We start from the raw sequence: 26,678 nt of genomic DNA, 5'->3' as shown, positions 1-26,678 counted from the left end.
ATGTACCGAAAGCGAGGTTCGATATTAAGTTTCTGATGGTTTCTCTTTACGTAAGGAGAAAATAACATTTTCCTAAGTTTATTCTCGTTTATATTCCCTTTTATGGGCTCATATTTCGTTATCCAAATCAAGCTTTGCTTTTCTTCTCTTATTCGTTCATTACTTAATTCATTAATTGACGAAAGCTGTATGGAATTATATAGATTTGAAACTAATCAGGAAAGTCCATATTTAATATTTTAAGTCATAATAATTTAATTAATTAGACTGGAGATTTAAACAGGCAATTAATAAGTAAGAAATTGGTTTCTAAAGAATAATGTTCGCGAAATTTTTAATCTACTGTATATTAAAGATGCTTTACACAAAAGATTCTCTAATATGATGGATATACGTGAATTCAGTGCAAGTTAGAATCTAATTAGTTTTACTTCCCATCATCGTTCTCAAATAATTATTAATTCTAAAATAAAATCAACTAACCATCTTACAAAATGATAAACAATAATCTTCTTCAAATATATTAAATATCTTCAATTAAGATTCAGGATAAATTTTTAATACTCGTTATTAAGGAAGGAAACGGTCTCTCACAGAACTTCTTTCGACTACATTTTTCTTACAATTTTACCCGTTCATCTTTTCATATTCCGGTCGCTTTTTCGTCCTATTCTTTAATTCAATGCAGAATACACCTCGAAAAAGCATAGAAAATACTCTTCTTCAAACATATTTTAACAATTTTAATTAGAACTCAAACTAAACTTTTAACGCTCAATACCAAGATAAAAAATAACCTCCCACAGAATCTCTTTCAACTACGCTTGCGTAAAAATTTCATTTTTTCATCTTCTTACCTTCCAAACGTATCCAAGAAATCTCGCTTTTACCCTGATAACGAATGGAAGCTTCTTCTACCTTTTTCTCAATTCAAACCAAGCTGTATCAACCATCTTAAGAAATGATAGATAATAAATTTTCTCCAATATATTACTACAATCTCGGTATTCAATTAATGCTCGATGAATGAAAACTGGGACAACTTTCTGAGTCAATTACCCACCAACTACTATAGAAGGCATTATACTTTTCATGAGTATTTTATATATCTTTTAATATTACGCGCATTTTTCGCAGAATTGCACTTTCAAATTTCTTACAATATAAATGTATAAAAATCCGCAGTATAGTTACTGTTAGAATTGTTCTTTTATCTTCGGTCTTGAGAGTAAATAGCGTTTATCTACGGCTTTTCGTTTTATCGTAACAGAATAAAACATTCAACGCTCAACTCTCTCGTGTCTACAATTACCTGGCCTTCGCTGCAGGAACGATTAAGATTCCAAATAAATTTTTAACACTCAGCATCAAAAAAGAGAATGACCTTCCACAGAGCATGCATTCCAACTCTCTTAAAATTTCGCTTTTTCATTCTCGAACCGCGTCCAAGAATCCTCGCTCTTACGCTGACGGCCAGCAGGCGCTAAATTTTTTTTCCATTTCGTCAACGATTCTCCTCTCAGTGAGGAGCATTGCCAACTTTCTTCTTGCGTCTTCGTGTAATTGTTTACGCTCGTGTCGAGCGGCTGCGGTTTGCGATATCGCGAAAGAAGAAATACCATCTACGGCCGCGCAACTCCGCATTGCGGCGAAACGCGATGATGCTGACGCGTATAAATTCATCAGTGCCCGTGTTCGCCATATCTTCGACCAGGAAATACTATTTTTCATTTCATTCCTCGTCGTGTTCGTGATAACGATCCGCGCGCGCGGCACGTGTTTTAATTATGCTCGAAAATTTCGTGTACGCGAACCACGCGTAAAATTGGAACTCTGCATATGGCGATGAACAAGCTTCGTGTTGATATAACCTGGTATTATTCATTGGTAGGGTCGATCGAGCAAAAGGTCTTTTAGTGCGACGTTGAATAAATGAGGTTGATGGAGGACCATGGCTTTGGAAGTGTCGCTGTTGGTAATGGACTTGCAACGACTGATAATTGTGAAAGTGATATGATAGTCGATGAGTCATGTAGATGTGGCTGATGGCTTTGGGAGGTAGAAATTATGCAACTTTCAGTTAGGAACACTTTTACGAGTATTCATTTAAAAGTCACGCTAAATCGAAAATGATGTGGTAATTGATGATTAAATTTGCATCGGTGAATTTGAAAATATGCGTTAAATTATCAAGTAGGTGTTGTGTATTGTTCATAGGAAAAAGTTCGATTTCTATATAAATGCAACAATTTGGACTTTTTTATTTTTCGTTATTAACATTATATCATTTAGGTAAAATAATTTGCAGGGCATTAACGCAAAGATAAATTAATTCTGTCCTCAAGTAGAGCACTCATTATCTTTTCACTGATTGAATCGGTACCTTAAGTTATTGTAATTTGCATATTAAACGAAATATACAGGAGCATCCTTTGAAACCAAGTAGCATAAATGACTTTCGTCTAAGGATGGCTGTTTTAACAACTGTAGGTAGTAGATAGTTCGAAGAACAGTAAACGTAGCTATTAATGAACTTTATGACTACGTTGTCAGGGGTTATACCAGTAGCAAGTATGTACTATGGCCCGTTTATATAGCAAAGTAATTTTATTTTCATGGCTGTAGCAGCGTGAGATTCTAGTATCATTATACTGATAGTAGCAATTTGTAATAACTCTGCATTATTACGTAGCAACATGTAAATAACATTACTCGCCTAATATCCATCGAAATATTGATTTACTTAAGTAGCATGGACTAACATAGATTTAACTAAAATTTAGTATTCATATACAATAAAAATTACATGGTGTATTATGGGATATACGTTTCTTAAAATTGCTAGTAATTATATTTGAGTTTAATATGATATTAAACTTGAGTAATGTAATACTTTCGCAATGTTTTGATAATACTGTAACAGATAAATTATATTACAAAAGTATTTTTTCATGTACCTGTATAGCGAAGCAAAGCACATTTCTATGAAATTTATGTTTAATATTCTCTAAACATTCACAATTTCGGCAATTCAAGATATATAAATTTTTACGTAAAAAAATTTTATGAATTCCAAATAGGTGATTTCTTAATAGTTCTTAGCTTCTATTATATCGTCGTTTTTTATTGCAAAAAGCGATGAATTTTACACGCGAAATAAATCAGTTTTTCATTGACAGGACCAATGATTAGCAGAAGCTAGCAATTTCTCAGTTTTCTTTTGAACGAGTTACGGCGTCGCGACGCCTCCCGCGGTCGATTCTTCGCGGGCGTCAACTTGTGCGTCGAAACGGAAATAACCTCGCGATAGCAGTTCGCGTTTACGCCATAACGTACGATCTCCCCTTCTGTCGTTTCCGTTTTTCGCTCGGTCCCCTCTGATTTCTTCCTTTCTTTTCCTCCTTTCGGCCATAGCGACGTCGTCTTCAGGCGGATTTTGCGAGAAAATACGATAATCGTTCCCGGTACCGTATACAGACTCCGGAAGCGGCCTCGGCGCTTCTTTTTAAACTACTTGATTTTCTATGAGAATCTTAGAGTCGCCAAAAATGGAATGGTGTTAAACGCTGTTGGCAGTATAGCTTTTTTAGCTTCAGGTAATTGTAATTCTTCCGTGTTGTGGTTTAGCTTTTTCGTTGAGAAAAGTTGTGTTATTTTATTGTATCTTTTGGAATCTTGAAATTATAGAAAGAAAAGAAAATGTCAGACAATCTTCGCGGATATTGAAAATAGAATAAATCTAAAACATAGGTATGCATGAAACAATAAAATTTGAAATAATTGTCAATATGATAATTACTATACCGAATACTGCGTGTTCTGTGTACGGGGAATAAAAATTTAGAAAAGACAGTTGGAAGTATTACAAAAGTTCACCACGATGAAATGTCAATTCTTGCTCGAGAAAGATAAATATTTCTCGACATTGGATGTGTATGTTTTGCGTTCAGTCTGATTGCAGAAACTTACCCATTATACCGTTAGAGTCGCTGTGAGTCCCGTAGAAATCTTGAAAAAGCGGCTAACGCAAGCGAAGGAACGAAAAGAAACTCGGCTGTCGTGTAGATGGCGGTCGTCTATAAATACGGTTGCGTACATTGTCATTCAGAACGAGGAAGGCTCGTTATGTCGGTACGCATAACACGTACAAGATAGTTTTGGAAGGAAAATAATGCGCCGGAGGTGGTAGGAAGGCTTAAACTTTTCGAATTTCCGAGGTTCTCAAACAAGGAATTGAAAATTTTTGTCCAACATAAATCACAGACTGGTGTTGTAATAATAAAAAAAAGAGGTTGCTATAGTATTTAATAAAAGAGAAGTTAAAGCAGTGCAATTGTATATTAAAGCAGATCGGGTGTTCCAATAGCTAATAATACGTACAACAATCCCGATCGAACTAATTGTTTTATTGTTTTTTGAGGGATTTTAAGATACATCTGATGTTATGGTAAACGTAATATATGATAATAACGATAATATAATATATAATTATTAATGTATGAAAAATGTTAAAAATAATTCATCTTCGTTACACGAAAAATCGTTTCATTCCACATTTAGGATTATTACCTTCATGAAAAAATGTTATTTCATAATATTAATATTCATTTATATTGTTAAGTATACTTATAATAAATATTTATTTAACACATTAATTTTCTTTCTGGTATTTAAGGAAATCGAATAAGTGTAGTTCTCGTCCTCCGGTATGGTCTAGTGGCTAGGATACCTGGCTCTCACCCAGGAGGCTCGGGTTCGATTCCCGGTACCGGAATTTAATTTTTTTTGTTTAGTTTTTACGCATAGATACATCTTGCGATATAATATATCACTGAGATAACATTCATACAGGTCTAATTTTTGCGATAAAATCAGGTGTCAGTATTAAACGTTAGTTGTTCCTGTACCAAATTCAGTATCATTTCAATAAAATAAGATTCCGTATGGCTTTTGCCATTTCTGAAGAACAAAGTGTTTGAAGGTTTTCCTTGAATTTGCAAAATCTGTTGCATAGTGGATGGAAATGATTTTAAGCGTATTGATATGCATGCCACGATGCCTCGCTATGATAACGCAATCTGAAATTAAATCTGAGACTCACAATGGTTAGTTTGGGAGCGGAAAATTGGTGAATGTGAATTTCAAGGCTCCGTGTCGCTCCGATACTGTTCACGCTTGATTAGTGAAAACGTGAAAAGCTTCTGAAGGAGTCTTGGTTAAGAGGTGTTGTGTAATACCATTTGATCGAATCTGAAGAAGACGGGAGTGCTCTATCTATAGTTCTCATCTGTGTATTGTAGTTCTTGGCTGCTTATGACTTGTTGTCTCAATAACGTTCCTGTTTCTTTCTACACTGTATCTGTTTACTGATCCTGTCTTAATTAAGCACGGAGTTTTTACTAATTTTGTACACAAAGTACATAAATCATATTATTATAATTATAACTATAGATAAATACCGTTTATATCAAAGAGATTCAAATATGTGGATTTTTATTCCTGGAGAGTTTCAATTTCATCTTTCGATATATACAAAATAAGATTTATATTTTTATGTATCAATACAATCAAACGGAAGCTGGTACACGCTAATAACTTCCAACTGAAATTGCATTTCCAATATACGTAGCTTAATGCTTATACTACTTGTATGAATCCATATTTTCAACCAGAAAATACATCACACTAATAGGTACTATCATATTTTTTTCTAATTTTTCCACTCAATTTCATCTCACACACAATTTTACCTACATCTTTTCGTTCTCGTATAATTGCAAAATCTCTTCAGCTTACTCAATCAGTTTGCAACCTCAGAATTATACAAATTCATACCATAATCCCGCCAATCTCCACCCTCCACTTCGATGCAAAACGTTCAACCACTCGTTATCGCTGGAACTGGATTCCTCATCAGCAACGATAAGCACGAACAACGAATAAAAGAGCCGGTAGGCTGGTGTATGAACGCGTAATCGCTTGATTGACCTGAATCTCTCTCGTGTGAATCCAGTCCGATTTCCTGCGATTCAACTTCTTTCTCTCTCCCTCTGTTGAAGAAACGACCCTCTAAAACCTTGGCTATACTGAAACGTAACGCGTATCGAGTTGCCTACGTTAGCGTGGGTCCCCTTGACAAGCGAAAAATATCGTGGTCGCATTGTTACCGAACCCTGAAAGCGACCACGAAGACAGCGACGCCAGCTTTAGCACTCGAGCACGTACTCGCTCCAACCACTTTTCTTGGCCCCTCGAAATTAACGCCGACCACTCAGCCGGTACCATTTAGCGTGTCGGGCTATGCCAGTCCGGCCATACTCTTTCTGCGTCCTACACCTTCCTTCCTGCGCCACCGATAGGTATATCATCTTTTCTCAATACAATCGTTTTCTTCTCTCTGTAATTTTCCTTTCGACGCGTGAAAAAATGTGCCTTTCCGTTCTCGTTGCAAGTGAATGATGGAAAGGGTGGCTTGGAAGGGGTCCAAGTTTCTTCTTATTTAACTTTGCATTACTTGTGATCCTTCATTTTTTATAAGGTCTTTGATATACCTTTTCTTTTTCTTTAATTCTCCTTTTTACACAAGGAAGAATGTTTATATACATGTACGTATATTTAGCTTTGAATTATTCGTAGCCTTTTCTTTGTTACATCGTATTCACTATCATTGTTTTACTTTCCCTTTAATCTCTTTTTCTATATATGGCAAACGTATTTTTTGCTGCTCGTTCGTGGAATTTCGGAATAATTGTGTAATCTCTCGTTTGTATCACTTTTGAAATGTACCTAACACGATGATCGAAGGAGATGACTTGAGAGATAAAATTCTTTTTAGAGATGTTTATCTTGATGATTGCGGGTTCTAGAAGTCGTTAGCTAGATGGTTATCTCTTTTTCAAGGGTAGATTAACTTTATGATTAGCGTTTGCAGTAATGGATATTCTTATTACAAATTGGCTTAACAATATTTTTTGCGAGCTGTTGAAGTGCTTTAACTTAGTTCAGTGGGATATATCGTAATAGGATTTCATGTAAAAAGAGCAACCTTTTCTTCTTACTTTTAATTTAAGACTCCTGTTCTTTGTTGCTGACATCAAGCATACGGTTGTTGAAAAAACTGGAAATTTTTTATTGAGTTAATAAGAATGTCTGCATCTGTGACGTACATATATCGTGGAAGTTTATTTGACGATGGTTTTAGTCGGAAAGATGGTAACCAACGCGTAGCCTGTTGAAGTTTATTTCCGAGTCTCCGAGAGAAAGAGAACGGCGGCAAGACGTTTTACTGGTATGGAAGAAGCCTATTTTTGATGATCGTCGAAGATGACGAGGCGTTCTACGACGTAGAGTTCGGGAAGATATTTCTGTGCTGTTTTTGGAGTTATAATGGAATCAGCGAAAAGGTCACAATGTTGGCCGACTTTTCAAGAAAATAAATATTCACGATATCATTTTCGATTCTTTGCAATTTTCCACGAATTCTTATTGCAAGAAAGCACGCGTTATTTTACAAAAGCTACAAAATCGTAATGCTACAACCTTGTTCTATCTGTTATATACCTAAATGTATTGCGCAAAATGTTCCATTTTTCCAATCTAATTCTGTCGATATAAATAAGAGAATAAAATGTTATATAAATATAAATATTTGTTACAAAATTGCAACAAAAGGAAATAGAAATTCTTCGATCTGAAATACCGCCCGGGTTCTGTGTCGTATCTCAAATTCAATTTAAATAATACAGCTTATCCTAAACCTAGATAAATGTTGAATCTGTTGATGTATGGTGTTTGGTAACTAATAATAACTATAAGCGAAATAGATATATATATTAATATATATGAAATATAAATATATTATGAAAGGAATCGTTTGAAAAAAGAAACTGCTGGTATGATTATTATAAATAAGTCGATGTACTATATAAAATTGTCTCAACCTCAATAAAAGTCAACATTGATCTTTCCAAAAACACAGAAGTAAAAAATCTGAAATCTGTCATTTTGACAGGTCTGATAGTTGTAGTCGAGCAATCTCATTGATTTTGACTGATATAACTGTATTCATACTCATCCAATAAACTACGGTTATTTCCACTATCTCTAAATTTACGTTTCCTACATCGAATATACATCTTCCAATAACAACGTGATCGTAGCGCAATGTTAACGGTATCAAACGCCAGTATCTACGATTATAATCTACTTTTAATCGACTTCACGCTCATGCATGCAACCTAAATTACTTTGCACATATATATATCTTCAATTATCCACGACTTTACATTTCCATAATTATATTTTAATCTTTAAACACGGCTAAACAAATAGAACCTGAGGCAGAAATTTGTTTCATCTACTGAATCTTGTAACAACTATCCTACCCTGGATAATTTATACATTTTTATCTTATTTTGGATATTTTATCTATTTCTATTCCATTTTGCATATTTTATTTATTTTCGCGCATCGCGTACACATTGTGAATTTTCGCGTATTATAAAAATCCGTAGTAAAATCCCCTAAATACATGAAAATCCGCAATCTGCTCGCGTTTTTTCTCCCATAGAAGTAAAAGACTATTTGCGTGTATCCTTACCCTACAATGAAGCATTTTTCTTATCATATTCTACGTATCATATTCATTTTCATAGCGTGAAGTTGTTTCTGAATGCTATAATAGATACGATGTCGTGTAACTATTTCTAACAGCCAGTATACATGCTCGCAATACTTCGGCGATGAAATTTTAACGATCTGTATTGGCAACGCTTATGAAACGAAGCTACTGATATAGCGAGAGGGAAGCAAACAACGTTCCGATCGGATTGCAATCATTTTCAAGAACCCTGTTTCAATTACACACCTCGGGAAAGTACATGGTTTACATCCTGCATCCTGTTTCTTACGAAGCAAATGAGCAGAGACGGTTCTCTGTCTGTCTCTCTCTCTCTCTCTCTCTCTTCCTCTTCGTATTTCAAATTCATATAGGATAACGGTGCCGAGACAAGCGTAAGCTAATATTGTTCGTTCGTGGACAAAAAGGGGACGTGATAGAGAGTGCGAAGCAAAGAAATTACCGGAGCCGATACGTGTGTTACGTGTTTACCGTTACCATGATCCCGTGTGACTCGCGTAAATCCTCACGCAAAAGTGGTATCCCGCTTTTTCTTCGCAATTCGTACGGAATTTTTATACGTTTCGTGAAACTTTAGTTTACTTTATGATATTTCGAGGAGAAACTGTTGTCGAGTTAAATACGCAGTTGTCATTGTCGTGGTTGTTTCTAGAAATCGAGATTTGCGGTGAAACCTAGACTCTGGTGAAAGGATTCTAAGGAAATTATTCCTAACCAGTATGCGGTGATTGATTTGTTTTAGAATAGGATGTTAATATTGCCAGATAGATTAGGGATTTCTTGCTTGAACGTTCGTTAATTGCATGTAGGTAATTTATTGTGAGATAATCTGTAATCAATGTACTGATGATAGATTATCGCTTGATAACAGTAAAAATATTAAATAACTATAGATGATATAATATTGAAAAAATATTGTTACGGCGCTATAATAATTTTGAAATTTTAAAGAATAGAAATCTAGAAATTATGAAATATTGACATTTTCTCTTAGATAATTTTTTCATTTTTATCGTTTAAAATTTTGAAATTTTTTACATTTAAATTTTTCAGACTTTAAATATTTGAAATTTTCAACATATCAAGTTCTAAATATTTGAAACTACTATTTCCAGAAAGTTAAACAATTTTTTACATTTGGAACTTAAAAACTTCTAGGTTATCAAATTTTAATACCTTGAAATTTGAAAATTTTTTGAAATTTTGTAACGAAGGATCTAAAAGGATTTGTATGGTATCTAGAAGCTATCAGACAGTAAACATCCAAGTAAAGTTTTATTAAAGCTTGCTACTCCTTCAACTAATTATTTTATGAAACTCCAAGGCTTGCTTTCTTCACGAATGAAGTCATAGTATAAAAGATACCTCAAATTATGCTTACTTACAATCAATTAGAAACGTGTTCTTGCTATGCCGTTTACCTTGAAGATCCCGGGTAAAGGCCGTGTTTTACTCGGCATAACGTTAAGGAATGAGGAGAGTGGCTGATGAATATCGATACGATATTCATTAATTCGTTGAACACGATTTCTTGGTATTGTTACTGTCGCTTGATACGCGTCGTATTACGCTACTGTTCGCCCCCACGATCACGTTCCCTCACGTGTAATACACTAAATGCATATGAAACGTATGAAACTGAAGTCGTATGAATTGTGGTGTTGACATTGATACTGTTATTACGTTTCTTTCAATGCAGTCGAGAAAACCGTTGTTCTAGTAGCAAGCAATTAACGATGACAATAACGATGATTCGAGTATAGCAGTTGTATCACAGAGACTAAACTGAAAGGTACATGAAAAGATGCATAAGGCAAGGCACAGAATAAATCTTTACGAAAAATGATTCGATTAATCGAATCGAGTGTTGCAAGTCTAGAAACTTTTTAATAAAAATTATGAATTTATTATTTTGACCATACTAAAAAATATAAATTTCTCTTTTTGCAAACATTTTTGTTAGATTTTAATTATTCATATCGAATGTTAAAAGGAAGAATACCAAAGTGTATTTAATTTCTTCTAGATAGTTGTAGATCCATTTATTTATTTATTTATAATTATTGTTACAACATGAACGTTGTGATGAATTTGATGTTTATTCGTTATTGGGCTGTAAGATGAAATGGCACGTTCATTTAATGTGAGCTTACATGCTAACTGTCGAATAATATTATGCACGTTGAATTTAGTCTCGGCACTATTCGCACATTTTTCTGCAATTTGCCTTAATCCGTCTAAGAAAATTGGTCATAAAGCATGACCATTGTCGTCCTCTTTATTGTTTCCGCAAAATTTGTTCCACGATTATGTAGCGAGACTTCCGTATGATCATGGTTTTATGAGCCTCTCATTTTCTACTCTGCAATTTACCTACATTCTGCCGGGAGGTATAAAAAATATTTTCTCCACTGAAGAGACGCGTTGCCATGAAATGTGCCTAGAACTTCCTGAAATTCGGAAGGGAATCTTCCATATCTTATTTCCGCCAATGTTATTCTATCCCATTTAAATTAATACGAACCGTTACACGGTTTACAAAATACGTATGATAAATCAAATTTATGAAAATAGCAGACTGTAGAATATTATAAAAATACCACGAGTTTTCGAAAAATTTTATTCAAAGAAATTAAGTTATTTCTTTTAAAGAACTATGATTCTTTAATTGAAAATTTGAAATAGTAAATCATATAAGTGCCATAAAAGTAAGAAACAATTTTTTCAGTGCAAAAGAATGTAAATTCTATAAATACGAATTCTAAGGACAGAGTGAAACAATTATAGATGGTAGAATAGTTTACTATATTAACATGTCGGAGAAGGAAAGACAGCGGGATTTCCCGTCTGGAATGTTGGGACAAACCCCAATATACTAGTACAGACTTTTACTATAGCCGCCCTTAAGTAATAAAAATAAGAAATAGTCTTAATGTTCCAATCTGACTTTATGACGATGGGTTTGGGCTCGAAGTGACATGGCAGGTCACCGGACGTAGCCTCGGTCACGGGAGGGACATATACCTGACAGAGGTATGAAATGATTATATGACTCTCCTTAAAACAAAGATTAACCCAAGAAGCGGGGACAGGAGTATATAAGGGCAGACTCTTTTGAATTGACGGAATTAGAGTGAGAGTTAGAGCTAGTCAGTTAGTTAGTGAGTCGTTGGACGTTATCGGGAAGTTACCCGAATCGAGTAGCACGTTGATACGAGTCCTCCCGTGGACCGTGGATTCGTTACCGAATCTGAATTCGTTGTCACCATCATCTCGACCATCCTATTACCATTCCTCATAGCCTCTTGTAGCGTCCGCATTCGTACCGATAAATATCGGCTACATTCGCGACGGTAAAGTAAGACGATAAAGGTTCATCGAACGCCCCAAACTGCCAACCTGCCTCCGACAAACATTTACAGAATAATTTGCTACAATTAATTAAATATTTTACTAGAATAATTTGTTTTAGCTTTTAACTGTAATTGCAAATGCTAACTATAATTCACTTGGAAAAATTTAAAGTATAATGCACAAATAAATAAATTTAACTGATTCGATGCACGTTTCACCATTTATTCTTCCTTCAAATTTCTAAAGCTATTAAACGCTGGAATTCCATAGTGTTTAAGTGATAAGTAATATAAATGGTAAAATTAACAGAAACGTGTTGAAAACATTTTATCCTTTACATTGTTTGCCATTTCCACTTCTCAATTTTAATATATATGTCGGAGATGAAAGGACACCGGAGCCTTCCCTCTGGAACTTCGGGATAATCCGTAAAATTGTAATTAAAGTTTACAGTCGTAATTAAACAATTTGCTGTCATCCTGCCCAATTGTACTTGTTTGCGATTTGTGATAATAAACTTGGGCTTAAGGCGACCATCAGTTGCCGAACGTAGCCGCGGTCAACGGGACGGTCGCTTCGCCTAACAAAGGTGTGGGATTATAGTATGACCCTCATTAAAAGAAATACCAATAGAGGTACTTGACAGTAAAACATTCCAACGGTTCCTTCGGACAATGAATACCTGATGTTGAGGCACGTACACAGCACAAGTCCAGTTAATCCGAGGACCCGCTATAAAACCTGGGTTTTTTCGGCAATCAAGATTTTCCAAACGGACAGACAGTCTTTGTCCCAAACTGACCAATTGACAGCGACGTCAATTTCCCTTACTTTCGGAACGAGGGCTATACCCGACGAATCCGATGATCTCGTGTCCTTGGACACACCCCATCATAGTTTTCCTCTGTGGCATCATTGGGACGAAAATTCATTCTTTCTTGAGATCCCACCGACGAAGGGAGCAGCGCCTGACGATCAGTGAGTTTGAGTTAGAGCAAGTATATCTTTCATCCCGTTGACCGTGGATTCGTCATCGAACCTAAGACCAACGTCACTAACATCGCAAGTGATTTGATTGTTGATTGTCGAATCAGTGGTGTCCATACTCGTAGCATCAGGCCGTATCTTCGTTATCACACAACGATGGCCAACTCTAAGGGAGGTCCATCAAACGCCCACAACCCTGTTCCTGACTCCTTCTCCGACATATATATTAAATACGTAGCGTCGTAAATATTAAATAACGCTAAAATGTATTTGATAGGAATCGAGTAATGAAATTTCCCTTTCATGCAGATGACACTGACGTAGCTGATCGAAGATGGCTTCCATCATGGGGTTACAGCAGCCAGCTGCATCCCAAGATACCGTGGATTATACTGGGTATTTGCAATCGACGCAGTGCCATCAAGTCCATGGAAGTCAGACAAATGGACAGATCCAATCTACACAGAAATCACCGTCCAATGATCATAATTCCAGTTTTACCAGCACGAAAGGATTGCTCAATGGACCTGGTCAAAACAACTGTTTTCTCAACAGCGCTGTTCAGGTAAGATGAATCTCTTTTACGGAATGGAAGAATGATTGCTTTGAATGTTTCATAGTCTCGGAATATGATTCTTTAACAATTTTTAGAGTTGTTGTGAGACACATTCTTACGATATTTCTTTTGTACTTGGCTATGTAAAACATAGGAAACCAAGTGTTAAAGCGGTGAAAATATATTTGTTTCTGAGTAATTCTTAAATGCATAGATACAATTATACAACGAAAAATATTATACAATTTCTACGATTATATCAAAGATATTACGTATAATATAATTATGGAGTTAGTGTAAAAAGACAATCAACGAAAAGATGATGAATTTGGACAATGATTCAACCAGTATTTAATTTGAAACAGTTCTATACTTTGACAAGATAAAATTTTGCATTTACAAATTACACATTTCCGTTGCCCTCGTAAAACACGTATTCAAAAAATAAAAAAAAAAAAAGAAAGAAAAAGACCCTCGAATAATGTAAACTACGACAAAAGATCAACATCCTACTTCAGAAATTACCCACATCACTGTCGTCTGTCACGCATCATCGATCAAACTGAATTTTCCTAGTTTCGACGTGATCAATACAAATTGAATTTCGCGCGCCTCGATCGAGACTCGCGCGAAGGTGGTTGCAGGGTTCAAGAATGGAAATAATTCTCGGCTGCGCGATGGAAAGGAGTCTTCTCACGTACCGTTAGAATTTGTGATGTCGATCAAAACTGTTTTTCCCAGCTTTTGTACAGACCACGACTGTGTTCGATCGTGGCGGCAATCGTAATATCCGCAGGAAGCAATTACACACGGCCTGTCTCGATTAGAACAATCGATCGGAACCGCGGTTGGACTAAACGCTCGATGACCGGGACAAAGGAGGACCCGATCAAGCTTTAGCTTCTCGTTTCAACGGGATTACGTAACGTTAATCGCGCGAAACGCGTTCGATTCAGAAACCGGGCTAGCGCTCTTTAGTAATTCGAGTAGTGGCTCGATTCGAGGTGTACGCGTGTCTAAAGTGCGAAAATACGATCGCATTTTGTTTGTCCTACGGTCGAAATTGTTTTCTTTTGCGTACCATTGGGAACCGTGATTTGATAGTCGAAATGTTACGAGTTTGAAAATTGATACGCTTGATACGCAAAATTGATTGAGGAGATAAATTTACTGGAGTTAAAGAATCTTATTATTACTTTCTCTTTTGGAGGAAAAGTGTTAATTAAATATTTCGATATCATATAGGCAACATTAATTTTCATTTACCGTTAGAATTATTGATCTGTAATATGCTAAATATAAATGTTAAATATAAATAGGTATTATAATAATGTCTCTTTTATCTGAATAAAAATCAATGTTAATTATATCAAAAGCATCTGCACTTTTGCATGTTTGTATAGGCATTATTGGATATTTGGATTCATATTTCTATTAATTTCAATTTTTTACTGCAAATTGGCAAATATAGATTTGAAGTTCATGTAAAAGGGAACGTTAAATATTTTATATAACTTTGTAAAAGGTTATCTTACTTTTATAACAAATTTCGACCATTTAATCAAGAGTAATTTAGCAAGCGTCAGACGAAAGGAATTTTTTTCGTGGCAGAGCTTTCAACTTCGTTATCCATCGAATCCCCGATATTTCTACCAAAGTTTGTTTTTCATTTTTCCCCGAAATCTGTTTACGTTTCAATATCGCTTGTGCACTTCTCGAGCTGCATTCCTCGGCGAAGGCCGCTATGCGCCTTCCCGCATGCAACCAGATAACCGAGCGTGCATTTCAGCGTTTTAAAAACATTCCCTTCTATCCGTTAGCAGTTTGATCAGAAATTTAGAAGCGATGCAGATAAGCCCAAAACAAAACATTTACCGTAAAGGAAAAAGAATAGTGCACCGAAAACTACAGATGAATACGTTTGTGATACCCAAGATCGATATGAAAAGCAAACCTTATCATCCACACAAAAGTCAGTAGATATAAATTGAGAAAGAGTTGAGCTTTTTGAAAAAAAGCTTGTAGTAAAAGTGTACTGTAGCTCATGAAAAGATTCGAGCACTTCTTGAAACCTTTCATGAACATATTACGTGCATTATAAAATATTATAAAATATCTTAGAATAGAAGCTATAAAATATTTAATATCAGTCGACCTTAGTCGAATCATGAAACCTAATTCATTTTCTAAATATAAAAATTACGAAGTTCTTTAAGATTATAATTATCAATTAAACGACAGCTAATATTGAAAAACTAGAACCAGAACTTTCATGTCACGTAATTTGCCAAATTCACTGTTTTGTCTCTGTCCTTTTTTTAGAAATCTTAATTTAAAATATGTACATGCATATATCTAAAGTAATACGTTACTGGAATCCATTTGTCAACCACGATTTAGGAAGCTCGCAAATCTCAAACGAACGCAGCAACATAGAGCAGGTATAATCCACGCCAATATCGTATCTCTACCCTTCAGTCTCTAAATCTCTTTGAAACGCGAATTCGTGAGTTTTTCTGAAACAGCTTAACAGCGAGACGCTTATGAGCTAGTACATTCATAGTTTATAGCCACGAGTAGCCACCAAATCTTGAAGACGTGCTATCTTCGAAAGCCTTCCAGTCAGACGTAAATATTCATGCCTAATAAGCGACAGGACACGTGGAGAATCTTCTCCTCAACCTCTTTCATCGCCTCGTTCGACGCTCGTTTTCTTTTTCCCTTTCGACTCCTTTCCTATCGTTTCGCGTACCTTTTTTTCGCTTTGTACCGGTTCCTATTTAATATCCAACTCCAAAAATACATCCTGTTGTTTTCTCGCTCACGATTACGTTGCTGAAAGGTCAGAATCTTGTTTGCTTCTGGTTAACGCTGTAACTCTTTTTCGAAGGCTCTTGAACCGATTGTTATCTCGTGACAAAGAGAACCCTGACCGTACAACAGACACTGTGTGTGAATAGGATTCCTTGAGTGTTGAAAGTATTTTATGTGCTTTCGTCGCTTGGATGTTTGGCAATTATAGTGATTGGAGTGCACTACTTGCGTAAGAATTTTATTGGAAACTGGTTGACTTTCTAGATTTTTATGAGTTCGTTTCCTGTCACAATGACTATTGTCTGAGAATTCTAGAATTTCTTAGATTAATTAAATGCCATTAATTGGAATGTCAATGTATGTTATAGGTTTTCGATATAAAATAATTTTTGATGTTCATAAAGAGCATTAAATGTGTAACGTACATGTAACTTCGAGTTGAAGCTTTCGTGTCATAAATTCCATAAGTGCATAACATACACCAAGCAGTAAAGTCAACGATTATAACCAAGCAATACAACTCACGTTTCCAATAACTCCATTCTCCAACTAAAACTATCTCAAAAAAAAAAAAAAAAGGAACGAAACCTCAAAATGCAATCGTATAACACGCGTCAATTAAACGGTGTACGAGATGATGTTCATCGTTGTCAGGAAATAGGAGACTCGAATGCAGCGATTGTGTCGCATTGCAACGACGCTACTTTGGTCTCTCCCTGGTGACGTTCGCTTTTCATTCGTGACACGAGACAAAGGAGTTACCACACCCTGGCTGCGTGCACGTTTTACGCTTAAAACACTTGTATCACGTGTCACGTAAATCGAGGTATTGGATACGCGTACCTCATGCCGAACGAACTATCGATAGCTAATAGTACGATCATTTTATTAGATTAGAACCGTCGTTTTCTTCGTAACGTATTCGTGTGTATTTCTCTAGCGTTGATTCCTATGCCTTGAAAATTAATCTGTTTCGTAGCCAGCCACGTTCGCCTGTTCCCGTTGATCGATGGGTTACTCGGTACATAATTTGAATATGCTGGATTCACAGCACCGTGTAAATCCTATGTAAATTATCATTTAGCTGATGTAACTACTTAACCAGTTTGCTTGTATTCCATAGTTAATCTTGCTGCGGGATAAGTTGGAAAGTTCGTTCTTTTTAGCGCGTTTTTATAATTTGTAATTAGATTTATGTCAAATATATGGTAAGCTACATTGGGATGTTGCAGGGAGTATCAATGGTCTATGCTTTTTACATTTTTAGATTATATGTGTGTATAAGTTGGGAAATATTTGTTGTTTTATATAATTTATTGTAGCAGTACTTTCTGCTGCTTTTTAAAAATTAAATTATTTGGTTTTCCTACGGAATCTTTTTACGATACAATAGACTGTACAAGTTCTTTGCTGAATTGTTTAAGTGAAAGTTACTGCGTGTCTTGTAACATAGAAACATTAGAAGAAAAAATTTGATTTTTTAAATAATTCTTTAAGGAATGGTGCTACTTGTTATTTGTTTATTCTTGATTGCATTAGGATTTAGAGTAATTTCTGTGTAATATACAACATATAATAACATACGTATACATGTGTACACAAATATATATCTACATAAACAACATTTTAACTTAAACCAGCTTATTCATTACTATATCCTAATATTTAGATTCTTATTCACATTTACTCTTTCTCTCTTTTCTTTTTTTGCCCATAGTTACGCATATTTCCATTTCGCGGGTTTCCACTTTCCATTCCACCAAACCAGCCGCCTCTCATCTGGGTTCAATTTAATTTCGACCTTAATTTGGTTTCAGTTTGCTTGAATTATGGCTGTCTGCATATTCGATGGTTTTTCGCGTCATTAAATCATTACGAGACTAATGGTTTTCGTTAATTCACACAAACATAAAAAGTTGTATTTATCTGAACCTTTCTGCAATTTTTATACTGTAATATTTATACTAAAATTCTTGAGCAGCGATATATAATTAACTAAAAGCAATTTAAACGTTTTAAACAGTCCATAAATTTGGTAAGCCCTTAAAAGATTCTTCTAAGAAAACGATGCTCTATCTAATTGTTTCAAGTAGCATACCATTCAATCGGTTCCGGCACGTCCTTCTATTTTCAAGTTTTCATTGTAATTTTACAGCAATGACTTTTCTCGTTCGATTGTTTCTTATATTATTAATGTTTTGCAATTTCGCTCACCAGTGAACGATGAAATTAAACAATCGCGGTCTGTATTTGTAGGGGCAGCGTTCGATAAATGGTAATTTTTATCGGTGCGATTTAATCGTCCCATAAATTAGCAACGTGGATTAATGAAACTCAGGAGTGTATCGCTGGAGGGTTCGTTCGTCGAAACTGTTTCATTAGCCGGCCGGAGCTAACGAACGAATTAATGATATAAAACTCGTTTTCGGCCCGCTATAATGGCACCTTGGGACTAACGGTCCATCGACCACTTTCGTCGCCGATCCTGATAAATGGTTAAACGTTCTCGTTATCATTCTACCCTACCAGGATCGCATAAATTATATTTTAGGTAATATCTCGTCGATATATACCTTTTTATGTTCTGTTTATGTGTCTTCTTCCTGTTCTTTACCATAAAAATGGTATCGAAGGGAAACGCTCGAGATTTCAGAGAAAATGTGTTTCTGAAAGAGAACCTAATGTATTATGAAATGAGCAGAATTAGTTTGTCCATGTCGAGAGAGAGAGAGAGAGAGAAACAGAGAGAGAGAGAGAGAAACAGAGAGAGAGAGAGAGAGAGAGAGAGAAAGAACGAAGTGATAATGAGATTTTGAACAAAAAATATCTCTTTATTTGATAGTGAGATTTTGGAATATTTTGAAAAAAAATGTTGAGCGAAATAAAGATAGTTATAATAATTAAAATAATGTAGTGATTTAATGGAAATTATGTTGTAATAGAAATAGCATGCATTGAAATGTTTTAAGTAAATTGTATCGAATATTACACAAAACCTTTAATATTTCCTTCACAACGGATAGTTCGTATTCTTTTAAAATTCCATTAACGAAAATGTAGCTGCAAAATATAACAAATAATTGTCAGGTGATTACTACATTAATAATGTAAAAATATGATAATCATTTAAATCATATTGTTTCATAATCTAAAAGAATCATTATAAATTCGTTCAATAGATTCTTAATAATGCTTGCGTATTGAATACAATAATTAAATATGAAAATATCAATTGATTCAAATGAAGACTGCCGTATTAAACATTATTCAATTTATCACGTATTTATCAATTTTTAGTCTCATTAATTTTACGATTTATTTTGCTAGAACCTGCACGGTTCTCGTTGTACACCGTTAATTTATTGATAAATCCAATTAAAGCAAAGTAAGTCGGATAAGGAGCTGGAATTGCGACCCAGTTTTTTGGATAATTGGAAACGATTGGGTAAAGGTAGTTAAGTATCTCTTTTTAACTGTTTTTCCTCTCATTCCTATGCTGTTAGGTTTTTCATTAATTGGAGACACTTTTCACTGGGCGATTGGTTCGTCGCGGAGGGACTGTGTCTATACAGTTAACGAAGAATTTGAAGCGACTCAAACGAATGGAAATTAAAAGGCTGAAAATAATTAAAGCCGTTCCCATTACTTCACTGTGATTGCTAGAAAAAAATTCTGATCGATTAAATTTTGAAACAAGCTACAACCTTTCTGAATAATAAAAAATTGTCCAAATCTATATATGTTCCTTTTTAAATACCATAACGATCGATAGACGTTGTCTGGTCTCTACGACTACATGAAAGTCAATTACACTTCAAATCAGAACCATTAGATCAATCATCTTACTCATCTGTCTCGGCAACAGACGCGTCCATTTCGTTCTTTATATGAAACAGTCTTAAGATATTAATATGACAGTCTAAAATATGTTTAGTGATGGTATGCATGTATGCATGTATGTATTTAGGATAATATATTATCATAATTGAAGAGAACTTATATTTCTAGTCGCGTGGCGGGGGAGGGAGGGGTCATTAAGATCATGTCTTTGACATTCAAAACCATTTGAAGGTTAGAATTGGTCATCGAGGTTGTGTAATTAAAGGTTAAAGCCATATAGAAGCTATGTGGGGCCATTGAGGTCGTGTCATTTGAAAGAAGGTTCAAGATGCTTTAAAAGAGACGAAAGAACGAAGAATCAGGGTCATTTGAAAGGCACGGAAAATTATCGAGGGTGTATTATTGCTGATTATTCATCGAACCATTCGATAGAATTAGACTGTCACAAGTACAAATAATTAGAATACCATAATATAAATAAAATCAAGTTTGAACGATATTATATTCTGAATTCTTATAGCTACAAAGTAGATGTCCATGCTTGTGAGAATGGTATGTTTAAAATTTATTTAATATAAAAGATCCTATATTCTTAAACTTGACACTAATATAATTTGTATCCCCTTTTACCTGCAAAATTATCCCACTTCGTCGTAGATCTCATTATCTATTCTACTAATGCATCTTCATCATATCTCATCACACTACGTCAACGTTGTTAGAAACGTAAGATAGACAAAGAACCAGGGAACAAATGTAGCAACGTTTTTAGCCCAGCGAAAATAAGGAACGTATTGTATTTTGTATTGTTCCATCGCCAGTTAAAACGCTATCTGGTGACTTGTATCGGTTAATGGAGCTAGGTTTTGCGCTATCTAAAAACACAACAACGGCGATGTCCGCGTATTTGCCGCTTGTGACGAGATAACGTTTCGTCGAAACGAGGCTGAGAGCAAACGTGTACTTGGTGGTATCCAAGACGAAGATTAGGTAACGCGTTACTTTACCTTAATCTCCGTTCGTGTGCTTGCCGTCGTTTTTTAAAGTTACTCGAGAACTAAAAAAGAGCTGGCCAGTCGCACGAGACATGCTTTCTTAGCCGTGAGAAGCTTGTAATTTGCACCGTGTAATTTTACAGTCAACGAAAGGCAAAAGTGATTAAAGAAGGGAAACGCGGATATTCAGCATGTTTAATGGTGTCGAAAGAGTGGATTGGATTTTTTATTACTCTTGAAAATCTCCAGAGTAGTCGAAATGACCAGGCAACTCACCCATAACTGGTCTAATGTTATTCCTGAAATTTTACAAGTCACAAGTTGCAAATTATCGAATAAGTTCTCTCGCATAATAGCAAGAGGTTTTATTAGGAAATTTTGTAAACTACAAGTCAGATGATTACTCTGTTTGTAATAAAGTAGTAAAATTGTGAAAGAGAAACATGTAAACTATAACACGTTAATTCATTAATACCACTGGTCGATAAATTGTCGTGTAATTAGGTAGATGCTATGATTTAATTGCTGATTTGAATAACATAAGATCTGAATGAGATTCAAAATTTAGATCTCCTAATGTTTATGATTTGTGTGAAATAATGTATTCTTGCTGCAGGCAGTTGAATATGAATAAAGGGGTTTGCGTTTTATGCGCATGGTATATCACTATGATGTTTCACTAATCAGATGGAATAAGAAAAATGCGGAAGTTAAGAGGAATGATTTATTTCACCTCTAAGCAACATTTCGCCGTATCGGTGCAATAAGAATATTCTTTCTGCTATTTCTGCTACGCAATACTTCAAAACGCAATAAAAAAAGCTACTCCATTAAAGCTCTGAGAAAATATGAATGAAAAAATGACTGACAAAGTACATCATTACAGAAGTTCTCAAGATAATTCGTTAATAGACGATAAAATTCCAAGAATCGCGCAGTGAAACATACACTGTACAAAGCGCATTATGCCTCTTAGTGTTACTAAATTCTTCATTCCCACTTTAATTTCAATTCTCATCCTCTTCTCTGTCTTCTCGTTAACATCCACTTTCATTAGCATGCACGCTTAATTCCACCCTATTCATAAACTACCTTGAAAAATAAAAATTTGACAAATACATACTTAGAAAACCGTGCACACACGACCTTACCGTATTCGTTAATTACCTTGAAGAATAAAAATTGAACACAATAGCGTCTTCGACAGTGCACACCGTGTAAAACAAACAAAACGGTCTTTTCTTTCCATACACCGCACAAAATACCTCGCTGTTCTCGCCAAGCTAACGCCAGGTAAAAAAAAAAACACGAAAAAAGAAAGTGTCTCGACTGGTTAGAAGGACCGAGGTGGTGACATCGGTATATTCATGGTTCTTCAACTCGCGTCACGTCGATCCTTAGGGTTCAAGGTTCCCTCGTGTCGGCACACCACGGAGGATTCCCTTTCATTCTCATCCTGGCGTAAAAAGTCGACTGCAGTAGCGATTTTCCTATCGATATCCCCACCACCTTTCAGAAATCTAGCATAGTGTGCTGATGAGGGGGTTGGGAGGGCGTTGTCGAGCTAGTTTGTGGCACAGTCTGCTCGTAATTAGCGCCACGAGATGAATCAGTTTCCTATTATAATTAGCCGCAAGCCGGAAAGAACGAAGTGGGTAGCTACAACACCCCTTTACACCTGCTCACAGGCTCGTCTTCTGGGTGTTATTGACACTGTCGCTCCCATCGTGCCGCCGTACAATGTACTTTTCCCTTTCCCCCCAGTCGACACCTCGGTGGTTCGAATTAAATGGGCATTTTTCAATTGCGCCTCGTGTTTTGTTCAACTTACGACGACACTGATTTTACTCTCGTTCTCTTTTTTTCGTGCCACGAAATGAGGATGGAGCGCAGTGGAGATCAGGCTGCGGATTTTTCTGCATCTTTATATTTTTATGAATGTCATTAAGGCAATGAAAACCTAAATAGAAATTTGTTTCATCGTGTTCGCGCCTTCGATTAACAAATAATTAGAGAATTTATTCATTTTTTCGAATTGATTCTACCTTCATAGAATATTCGATGGAATTATTATATTCGCATAATGTATGGAACTATAATATTCATTGTCGTAAATTTTCGACGTTAGCTATCATATATTACGTGAATCGCTAATTCATATTTCGACGTATTGATTTATGGTAGCTTCCTCATATCTTTTTTTGTAAATTACGTAGAAAATCAACAAATTTATTTATTTTCAAACTAGTTCGCGAGTGCAAACGATCGTGTGCTGCTGAATACGGATTGACTATGTTGGGCAAAGTTTCAGATTAAAGTGTACGAAACAGGAAAGAATCGTTTTGCTTCCGTAAACGAGCATGCTCGCGTTTAAATGAAGCTCTTGTGTCTCGTTAGTGAAGCAATCGTCTCTATCGCACGGCTCACAATGCGCTTTTCTTCTGTCTGTCACGACTGCTTCGTCGGCTGAATCGTAGTTTTGTATAGCTGCGCGTTTTTAAGCAGAGAAATTGACGCGATCGTCATGAGACGAAGGGCGACACTGTAGATTTCCTTTGTTGCAGCTGTTGCTTGAATGCAACGAGTTCGAGAGCGAAGAACTCTAAGTTTGATAAGACGTAGAAATTCATTACAAGTTATATATAAATTTAGACAGTTTCGGTTAAAATTAATTATATTATCTTTTACATCTCTGTAATTTGAATTTTATGCGATAAAGAACTACATATTTTAATAATAATAACGTTAATTTACGTATAAGTCAAATAATATAAATTTTTCCGATCTATACACAAAGATTTACATAATATTGAATTCTAATTAATATTGGACTTGTAACTAGTGAAGTAACTGAATGAAGTAATGGGAACGTACTCGCAGTTTAGTTTCAATTATTTTGCAAAAAGATTGCACGAAGTAAGAAGATATTAACAATCGAATAGAAAAGTAATATCACTCTATAGATGGAACAGTTGTGAAAAAAAGTGGTCTGATATCTTCGTATTATATATTTAACGTGAAAGTTATTAAGATATGTTGTAGATCTCTTATGATTTCATGTATAACATAAAGAAGATTTCCATACAAATTGTATTAGCATGAAATTTTAGCGTTAAATCGTGAGTCACTCGTCCGAAACGGAGAACTGGTTGGCCTATTTCCGTTTGGTTACAAATCCCACGCAATCTCGTAATTTCAATTAGTCCTACGCTTCGGTTTCCTGTTCGAATTATCACGGTGGACACATTGCAACCGCGTTTGCCTCAAATCATTAACGCAATTCCTCTGTTATATCCTTACATCAAAACCCCATCAATATATTACATTACACAACAAAAGCACAAAAATTACGATCAGGGTGGCCAGCAAATACCAGAAATAATTTTGCAAGCCACACGTTCCTCGTGATCAAGAAAACGTTGTTTCTCGAAAATATTCGAAACAAAAGACGACCTGGCTATCCATCTGGTGGCACGTGGCCGATCTGCACCTGACCCAATCTTCCTTCAGGATTTAGTCGTGCGATCGGTGAAACATTGGTGTAAGCAGTAATAACGACGCGTGCCTTTTCTGAAACATCTGCCTAGTTAGATGCACATGCACATGTTCGTTCTGCAGCGAGATTCGCTCGGAGACGATCTGTTGGCATTTTGGATGGTCCCCGGTGCCATTCGTGCACTCCCACTACGCCCACCCGATCATTGTTACGCAAACGAGATCAATTTCGTATTCATTGTGAAGTCTGTTAATCATTGTCTACATGACGGGGTCCTTTGTTATTTTTTCTCATCTCTGATTTATGTTTCAAAGTACCGTGATACGATTAATCATTGTTAATTAAAGACTAGGGCAATTTTTTCTTGTTTTCTCCTTTGTTTGATATGTGCTGTCTTCGTTAATCCTTATTTGTTGCTGATTGTATTATATATCTTTATTTGGTAAGTATTAAACATTGAAAATTTTCATCTTTAGTAGTATGTCAACTTTAATATGAAAATTAATGAAATATTTCGACGTAGTCTGGGTCAGGTTTAATTCGTATATTTAATCAAAAGTTACCGATATTGAAGTTGAAATTAAATTTGTACTTCCATTATGAAAAGGCATAGGCACAGTGATCTTCCCAATGAGAATATAAATTAAAAACCACATCACAGTATTCTGTTACACATGACCAGAATGGTCATAAACAATAAAATTACCTGCAATGTATTTTATCTGCAATTAAAGTACACCTTGTCAAAAATCAGCAAATATCCAGATATTTTTAAAGTATATAAGATAGCGTACAAACTATATAAAAATCACGGCATCTGTAAATCGCTGTAAAATAGTCCTTCGTTTCGGATTTCGAGAAAAATCCGCCCGCGGAATCTTCTGATAGACCTTCTGATAAACACTTAAATTATTCTAAGAAGTGAGCTACGTATTTCGTAAACGATTTAGGAAAATCTGATTGCTCGTGACTCGATGTACGAAACGAACCCTTTTGTGACAACGAATCAGTGAATGTCGGGGTCTGAAAGGTCCCGTTGATGTCGCAAATCGCTGGCCCATGAATCCGGGTCTCGTTTCGGGGGACAATAGGCGAAGAAGTTGCGTTTCTGTCGACCCGTGGCTGCCGACCTCGAGGAAAAAACGCGTGCATCGTTAATGGCGGATGGAACCTGCCGTACGCGATTCGGCCTCTCAGGGCAGCAGGTGTCTGGGAAGGGAATTACTTCTCTGACTCATCGCCAGGTGATGTCTACCACGGCGCGAGGAAGGAACCGGAAGCTCCTGCACAGAAGGCGAACCGTTCCTTCCAGACGTTATGGGGACTGAAAGTAGTGCTTTCCTCGTTATCCATGCTTTAGATCTCGAGACAACCATTGGAACAGTCGTTATCTTTTTATAATCGAATTAATTTGGATACTGTATCGCATTGATTAATTAGCTTCTAGATTGTGTGGTTTCTATTTTGTATTCATCCATTTGTTACATTATATATTTTTCTTTTGTAGATTCTGTGGTCTAATTTTAAGGCTGAAACTAAGCGGTGCTCCAATTGATTAATACATAATTTTTCGTAAAAATTTTATAAATGCAAGGGTTTGGGTGACTTTTTATGTATATTTTACACATCAGCCTCCTTTTCCGAAATTTTTGTGTAATTCTATAGATTTCGGTCAGTTTTACATATAATAAAATATATGGGTTTGGAGACTTTAATTATTACTATGAAATTTCTATACGTAGAATTCCAATCGTATTAATCGTAATTCATATCGTACGTTGTCCAAAGGAAGACAAATGCAGCTAATAAATCAAACTTAATTATTCTGTAATTTTCCTATTTTTCTTTCTTTCCTTCTTAGAATTTTGATTCGATTGTTGATTTATTTAACCGAGTCACTCGATATCAGATATTTTATAAATTGCTTTATATTTTTTCATGATCTCTAAAACTGATTTTTTTATTTCTCTGTAATTCAATTAAATCCAATGATACGTT

At 35.5% G+C, this 26,678-nt stretch overlaps 1 protein-coding gene and 1 non-coding gene across 4 annotated transcripts in view; both read left to right on the top strand.

The window, feature by feature from the left end:
* LOC117208009 overlaps positions 1–26,678 on the top strand; it is a 132,346-nt gene that overhangs the window by 28,812 nt on the left and 76,856 nt on the right. For all 3 annotated transcript variants that reach the window (XM_033448800.1, XM_033448801.1, XM_033448799.1), the window contains exon 2: positions 13,289–13,544. In XM_033448800.1, coding sequence (XP_033304691.1) covers positions 13,314–13,544 — 231 coding nt within the window. In that variant the 5' untranslated portion in view covers positions 13,289–13,313. The remainder of the gene's footprint in view (positions 1–13,288; positions 13,545–26,678) is intronic.
* On the top strand, positions 4,703–4,774 carry Trnae-cuc. The gene has a single exon. It is a non-coding gene; the product is annotated as a tRNA-Glu (tRNA).

Source organism: Bombus bifarius, unplaced genomic scaffold (assembly GCF_011952205.1).
Source record: "Bombus bifarius isolate JDL3187 unplaced genomic scaffold, Bbif_JDL3187 scf7180000008048, whole genome shotgun sequence".
Classification (NCBI taxonomy): Eukaryota; Metazoa; Arthropoda; class Insecta; order Hymenoptera; family Apidae; genus Bombus; species Bombus bifarius.
Note: the sequence above shows the minus strand (reverse complement) of the source record. Positions and strands in the feature narration are given on the sequence as shown.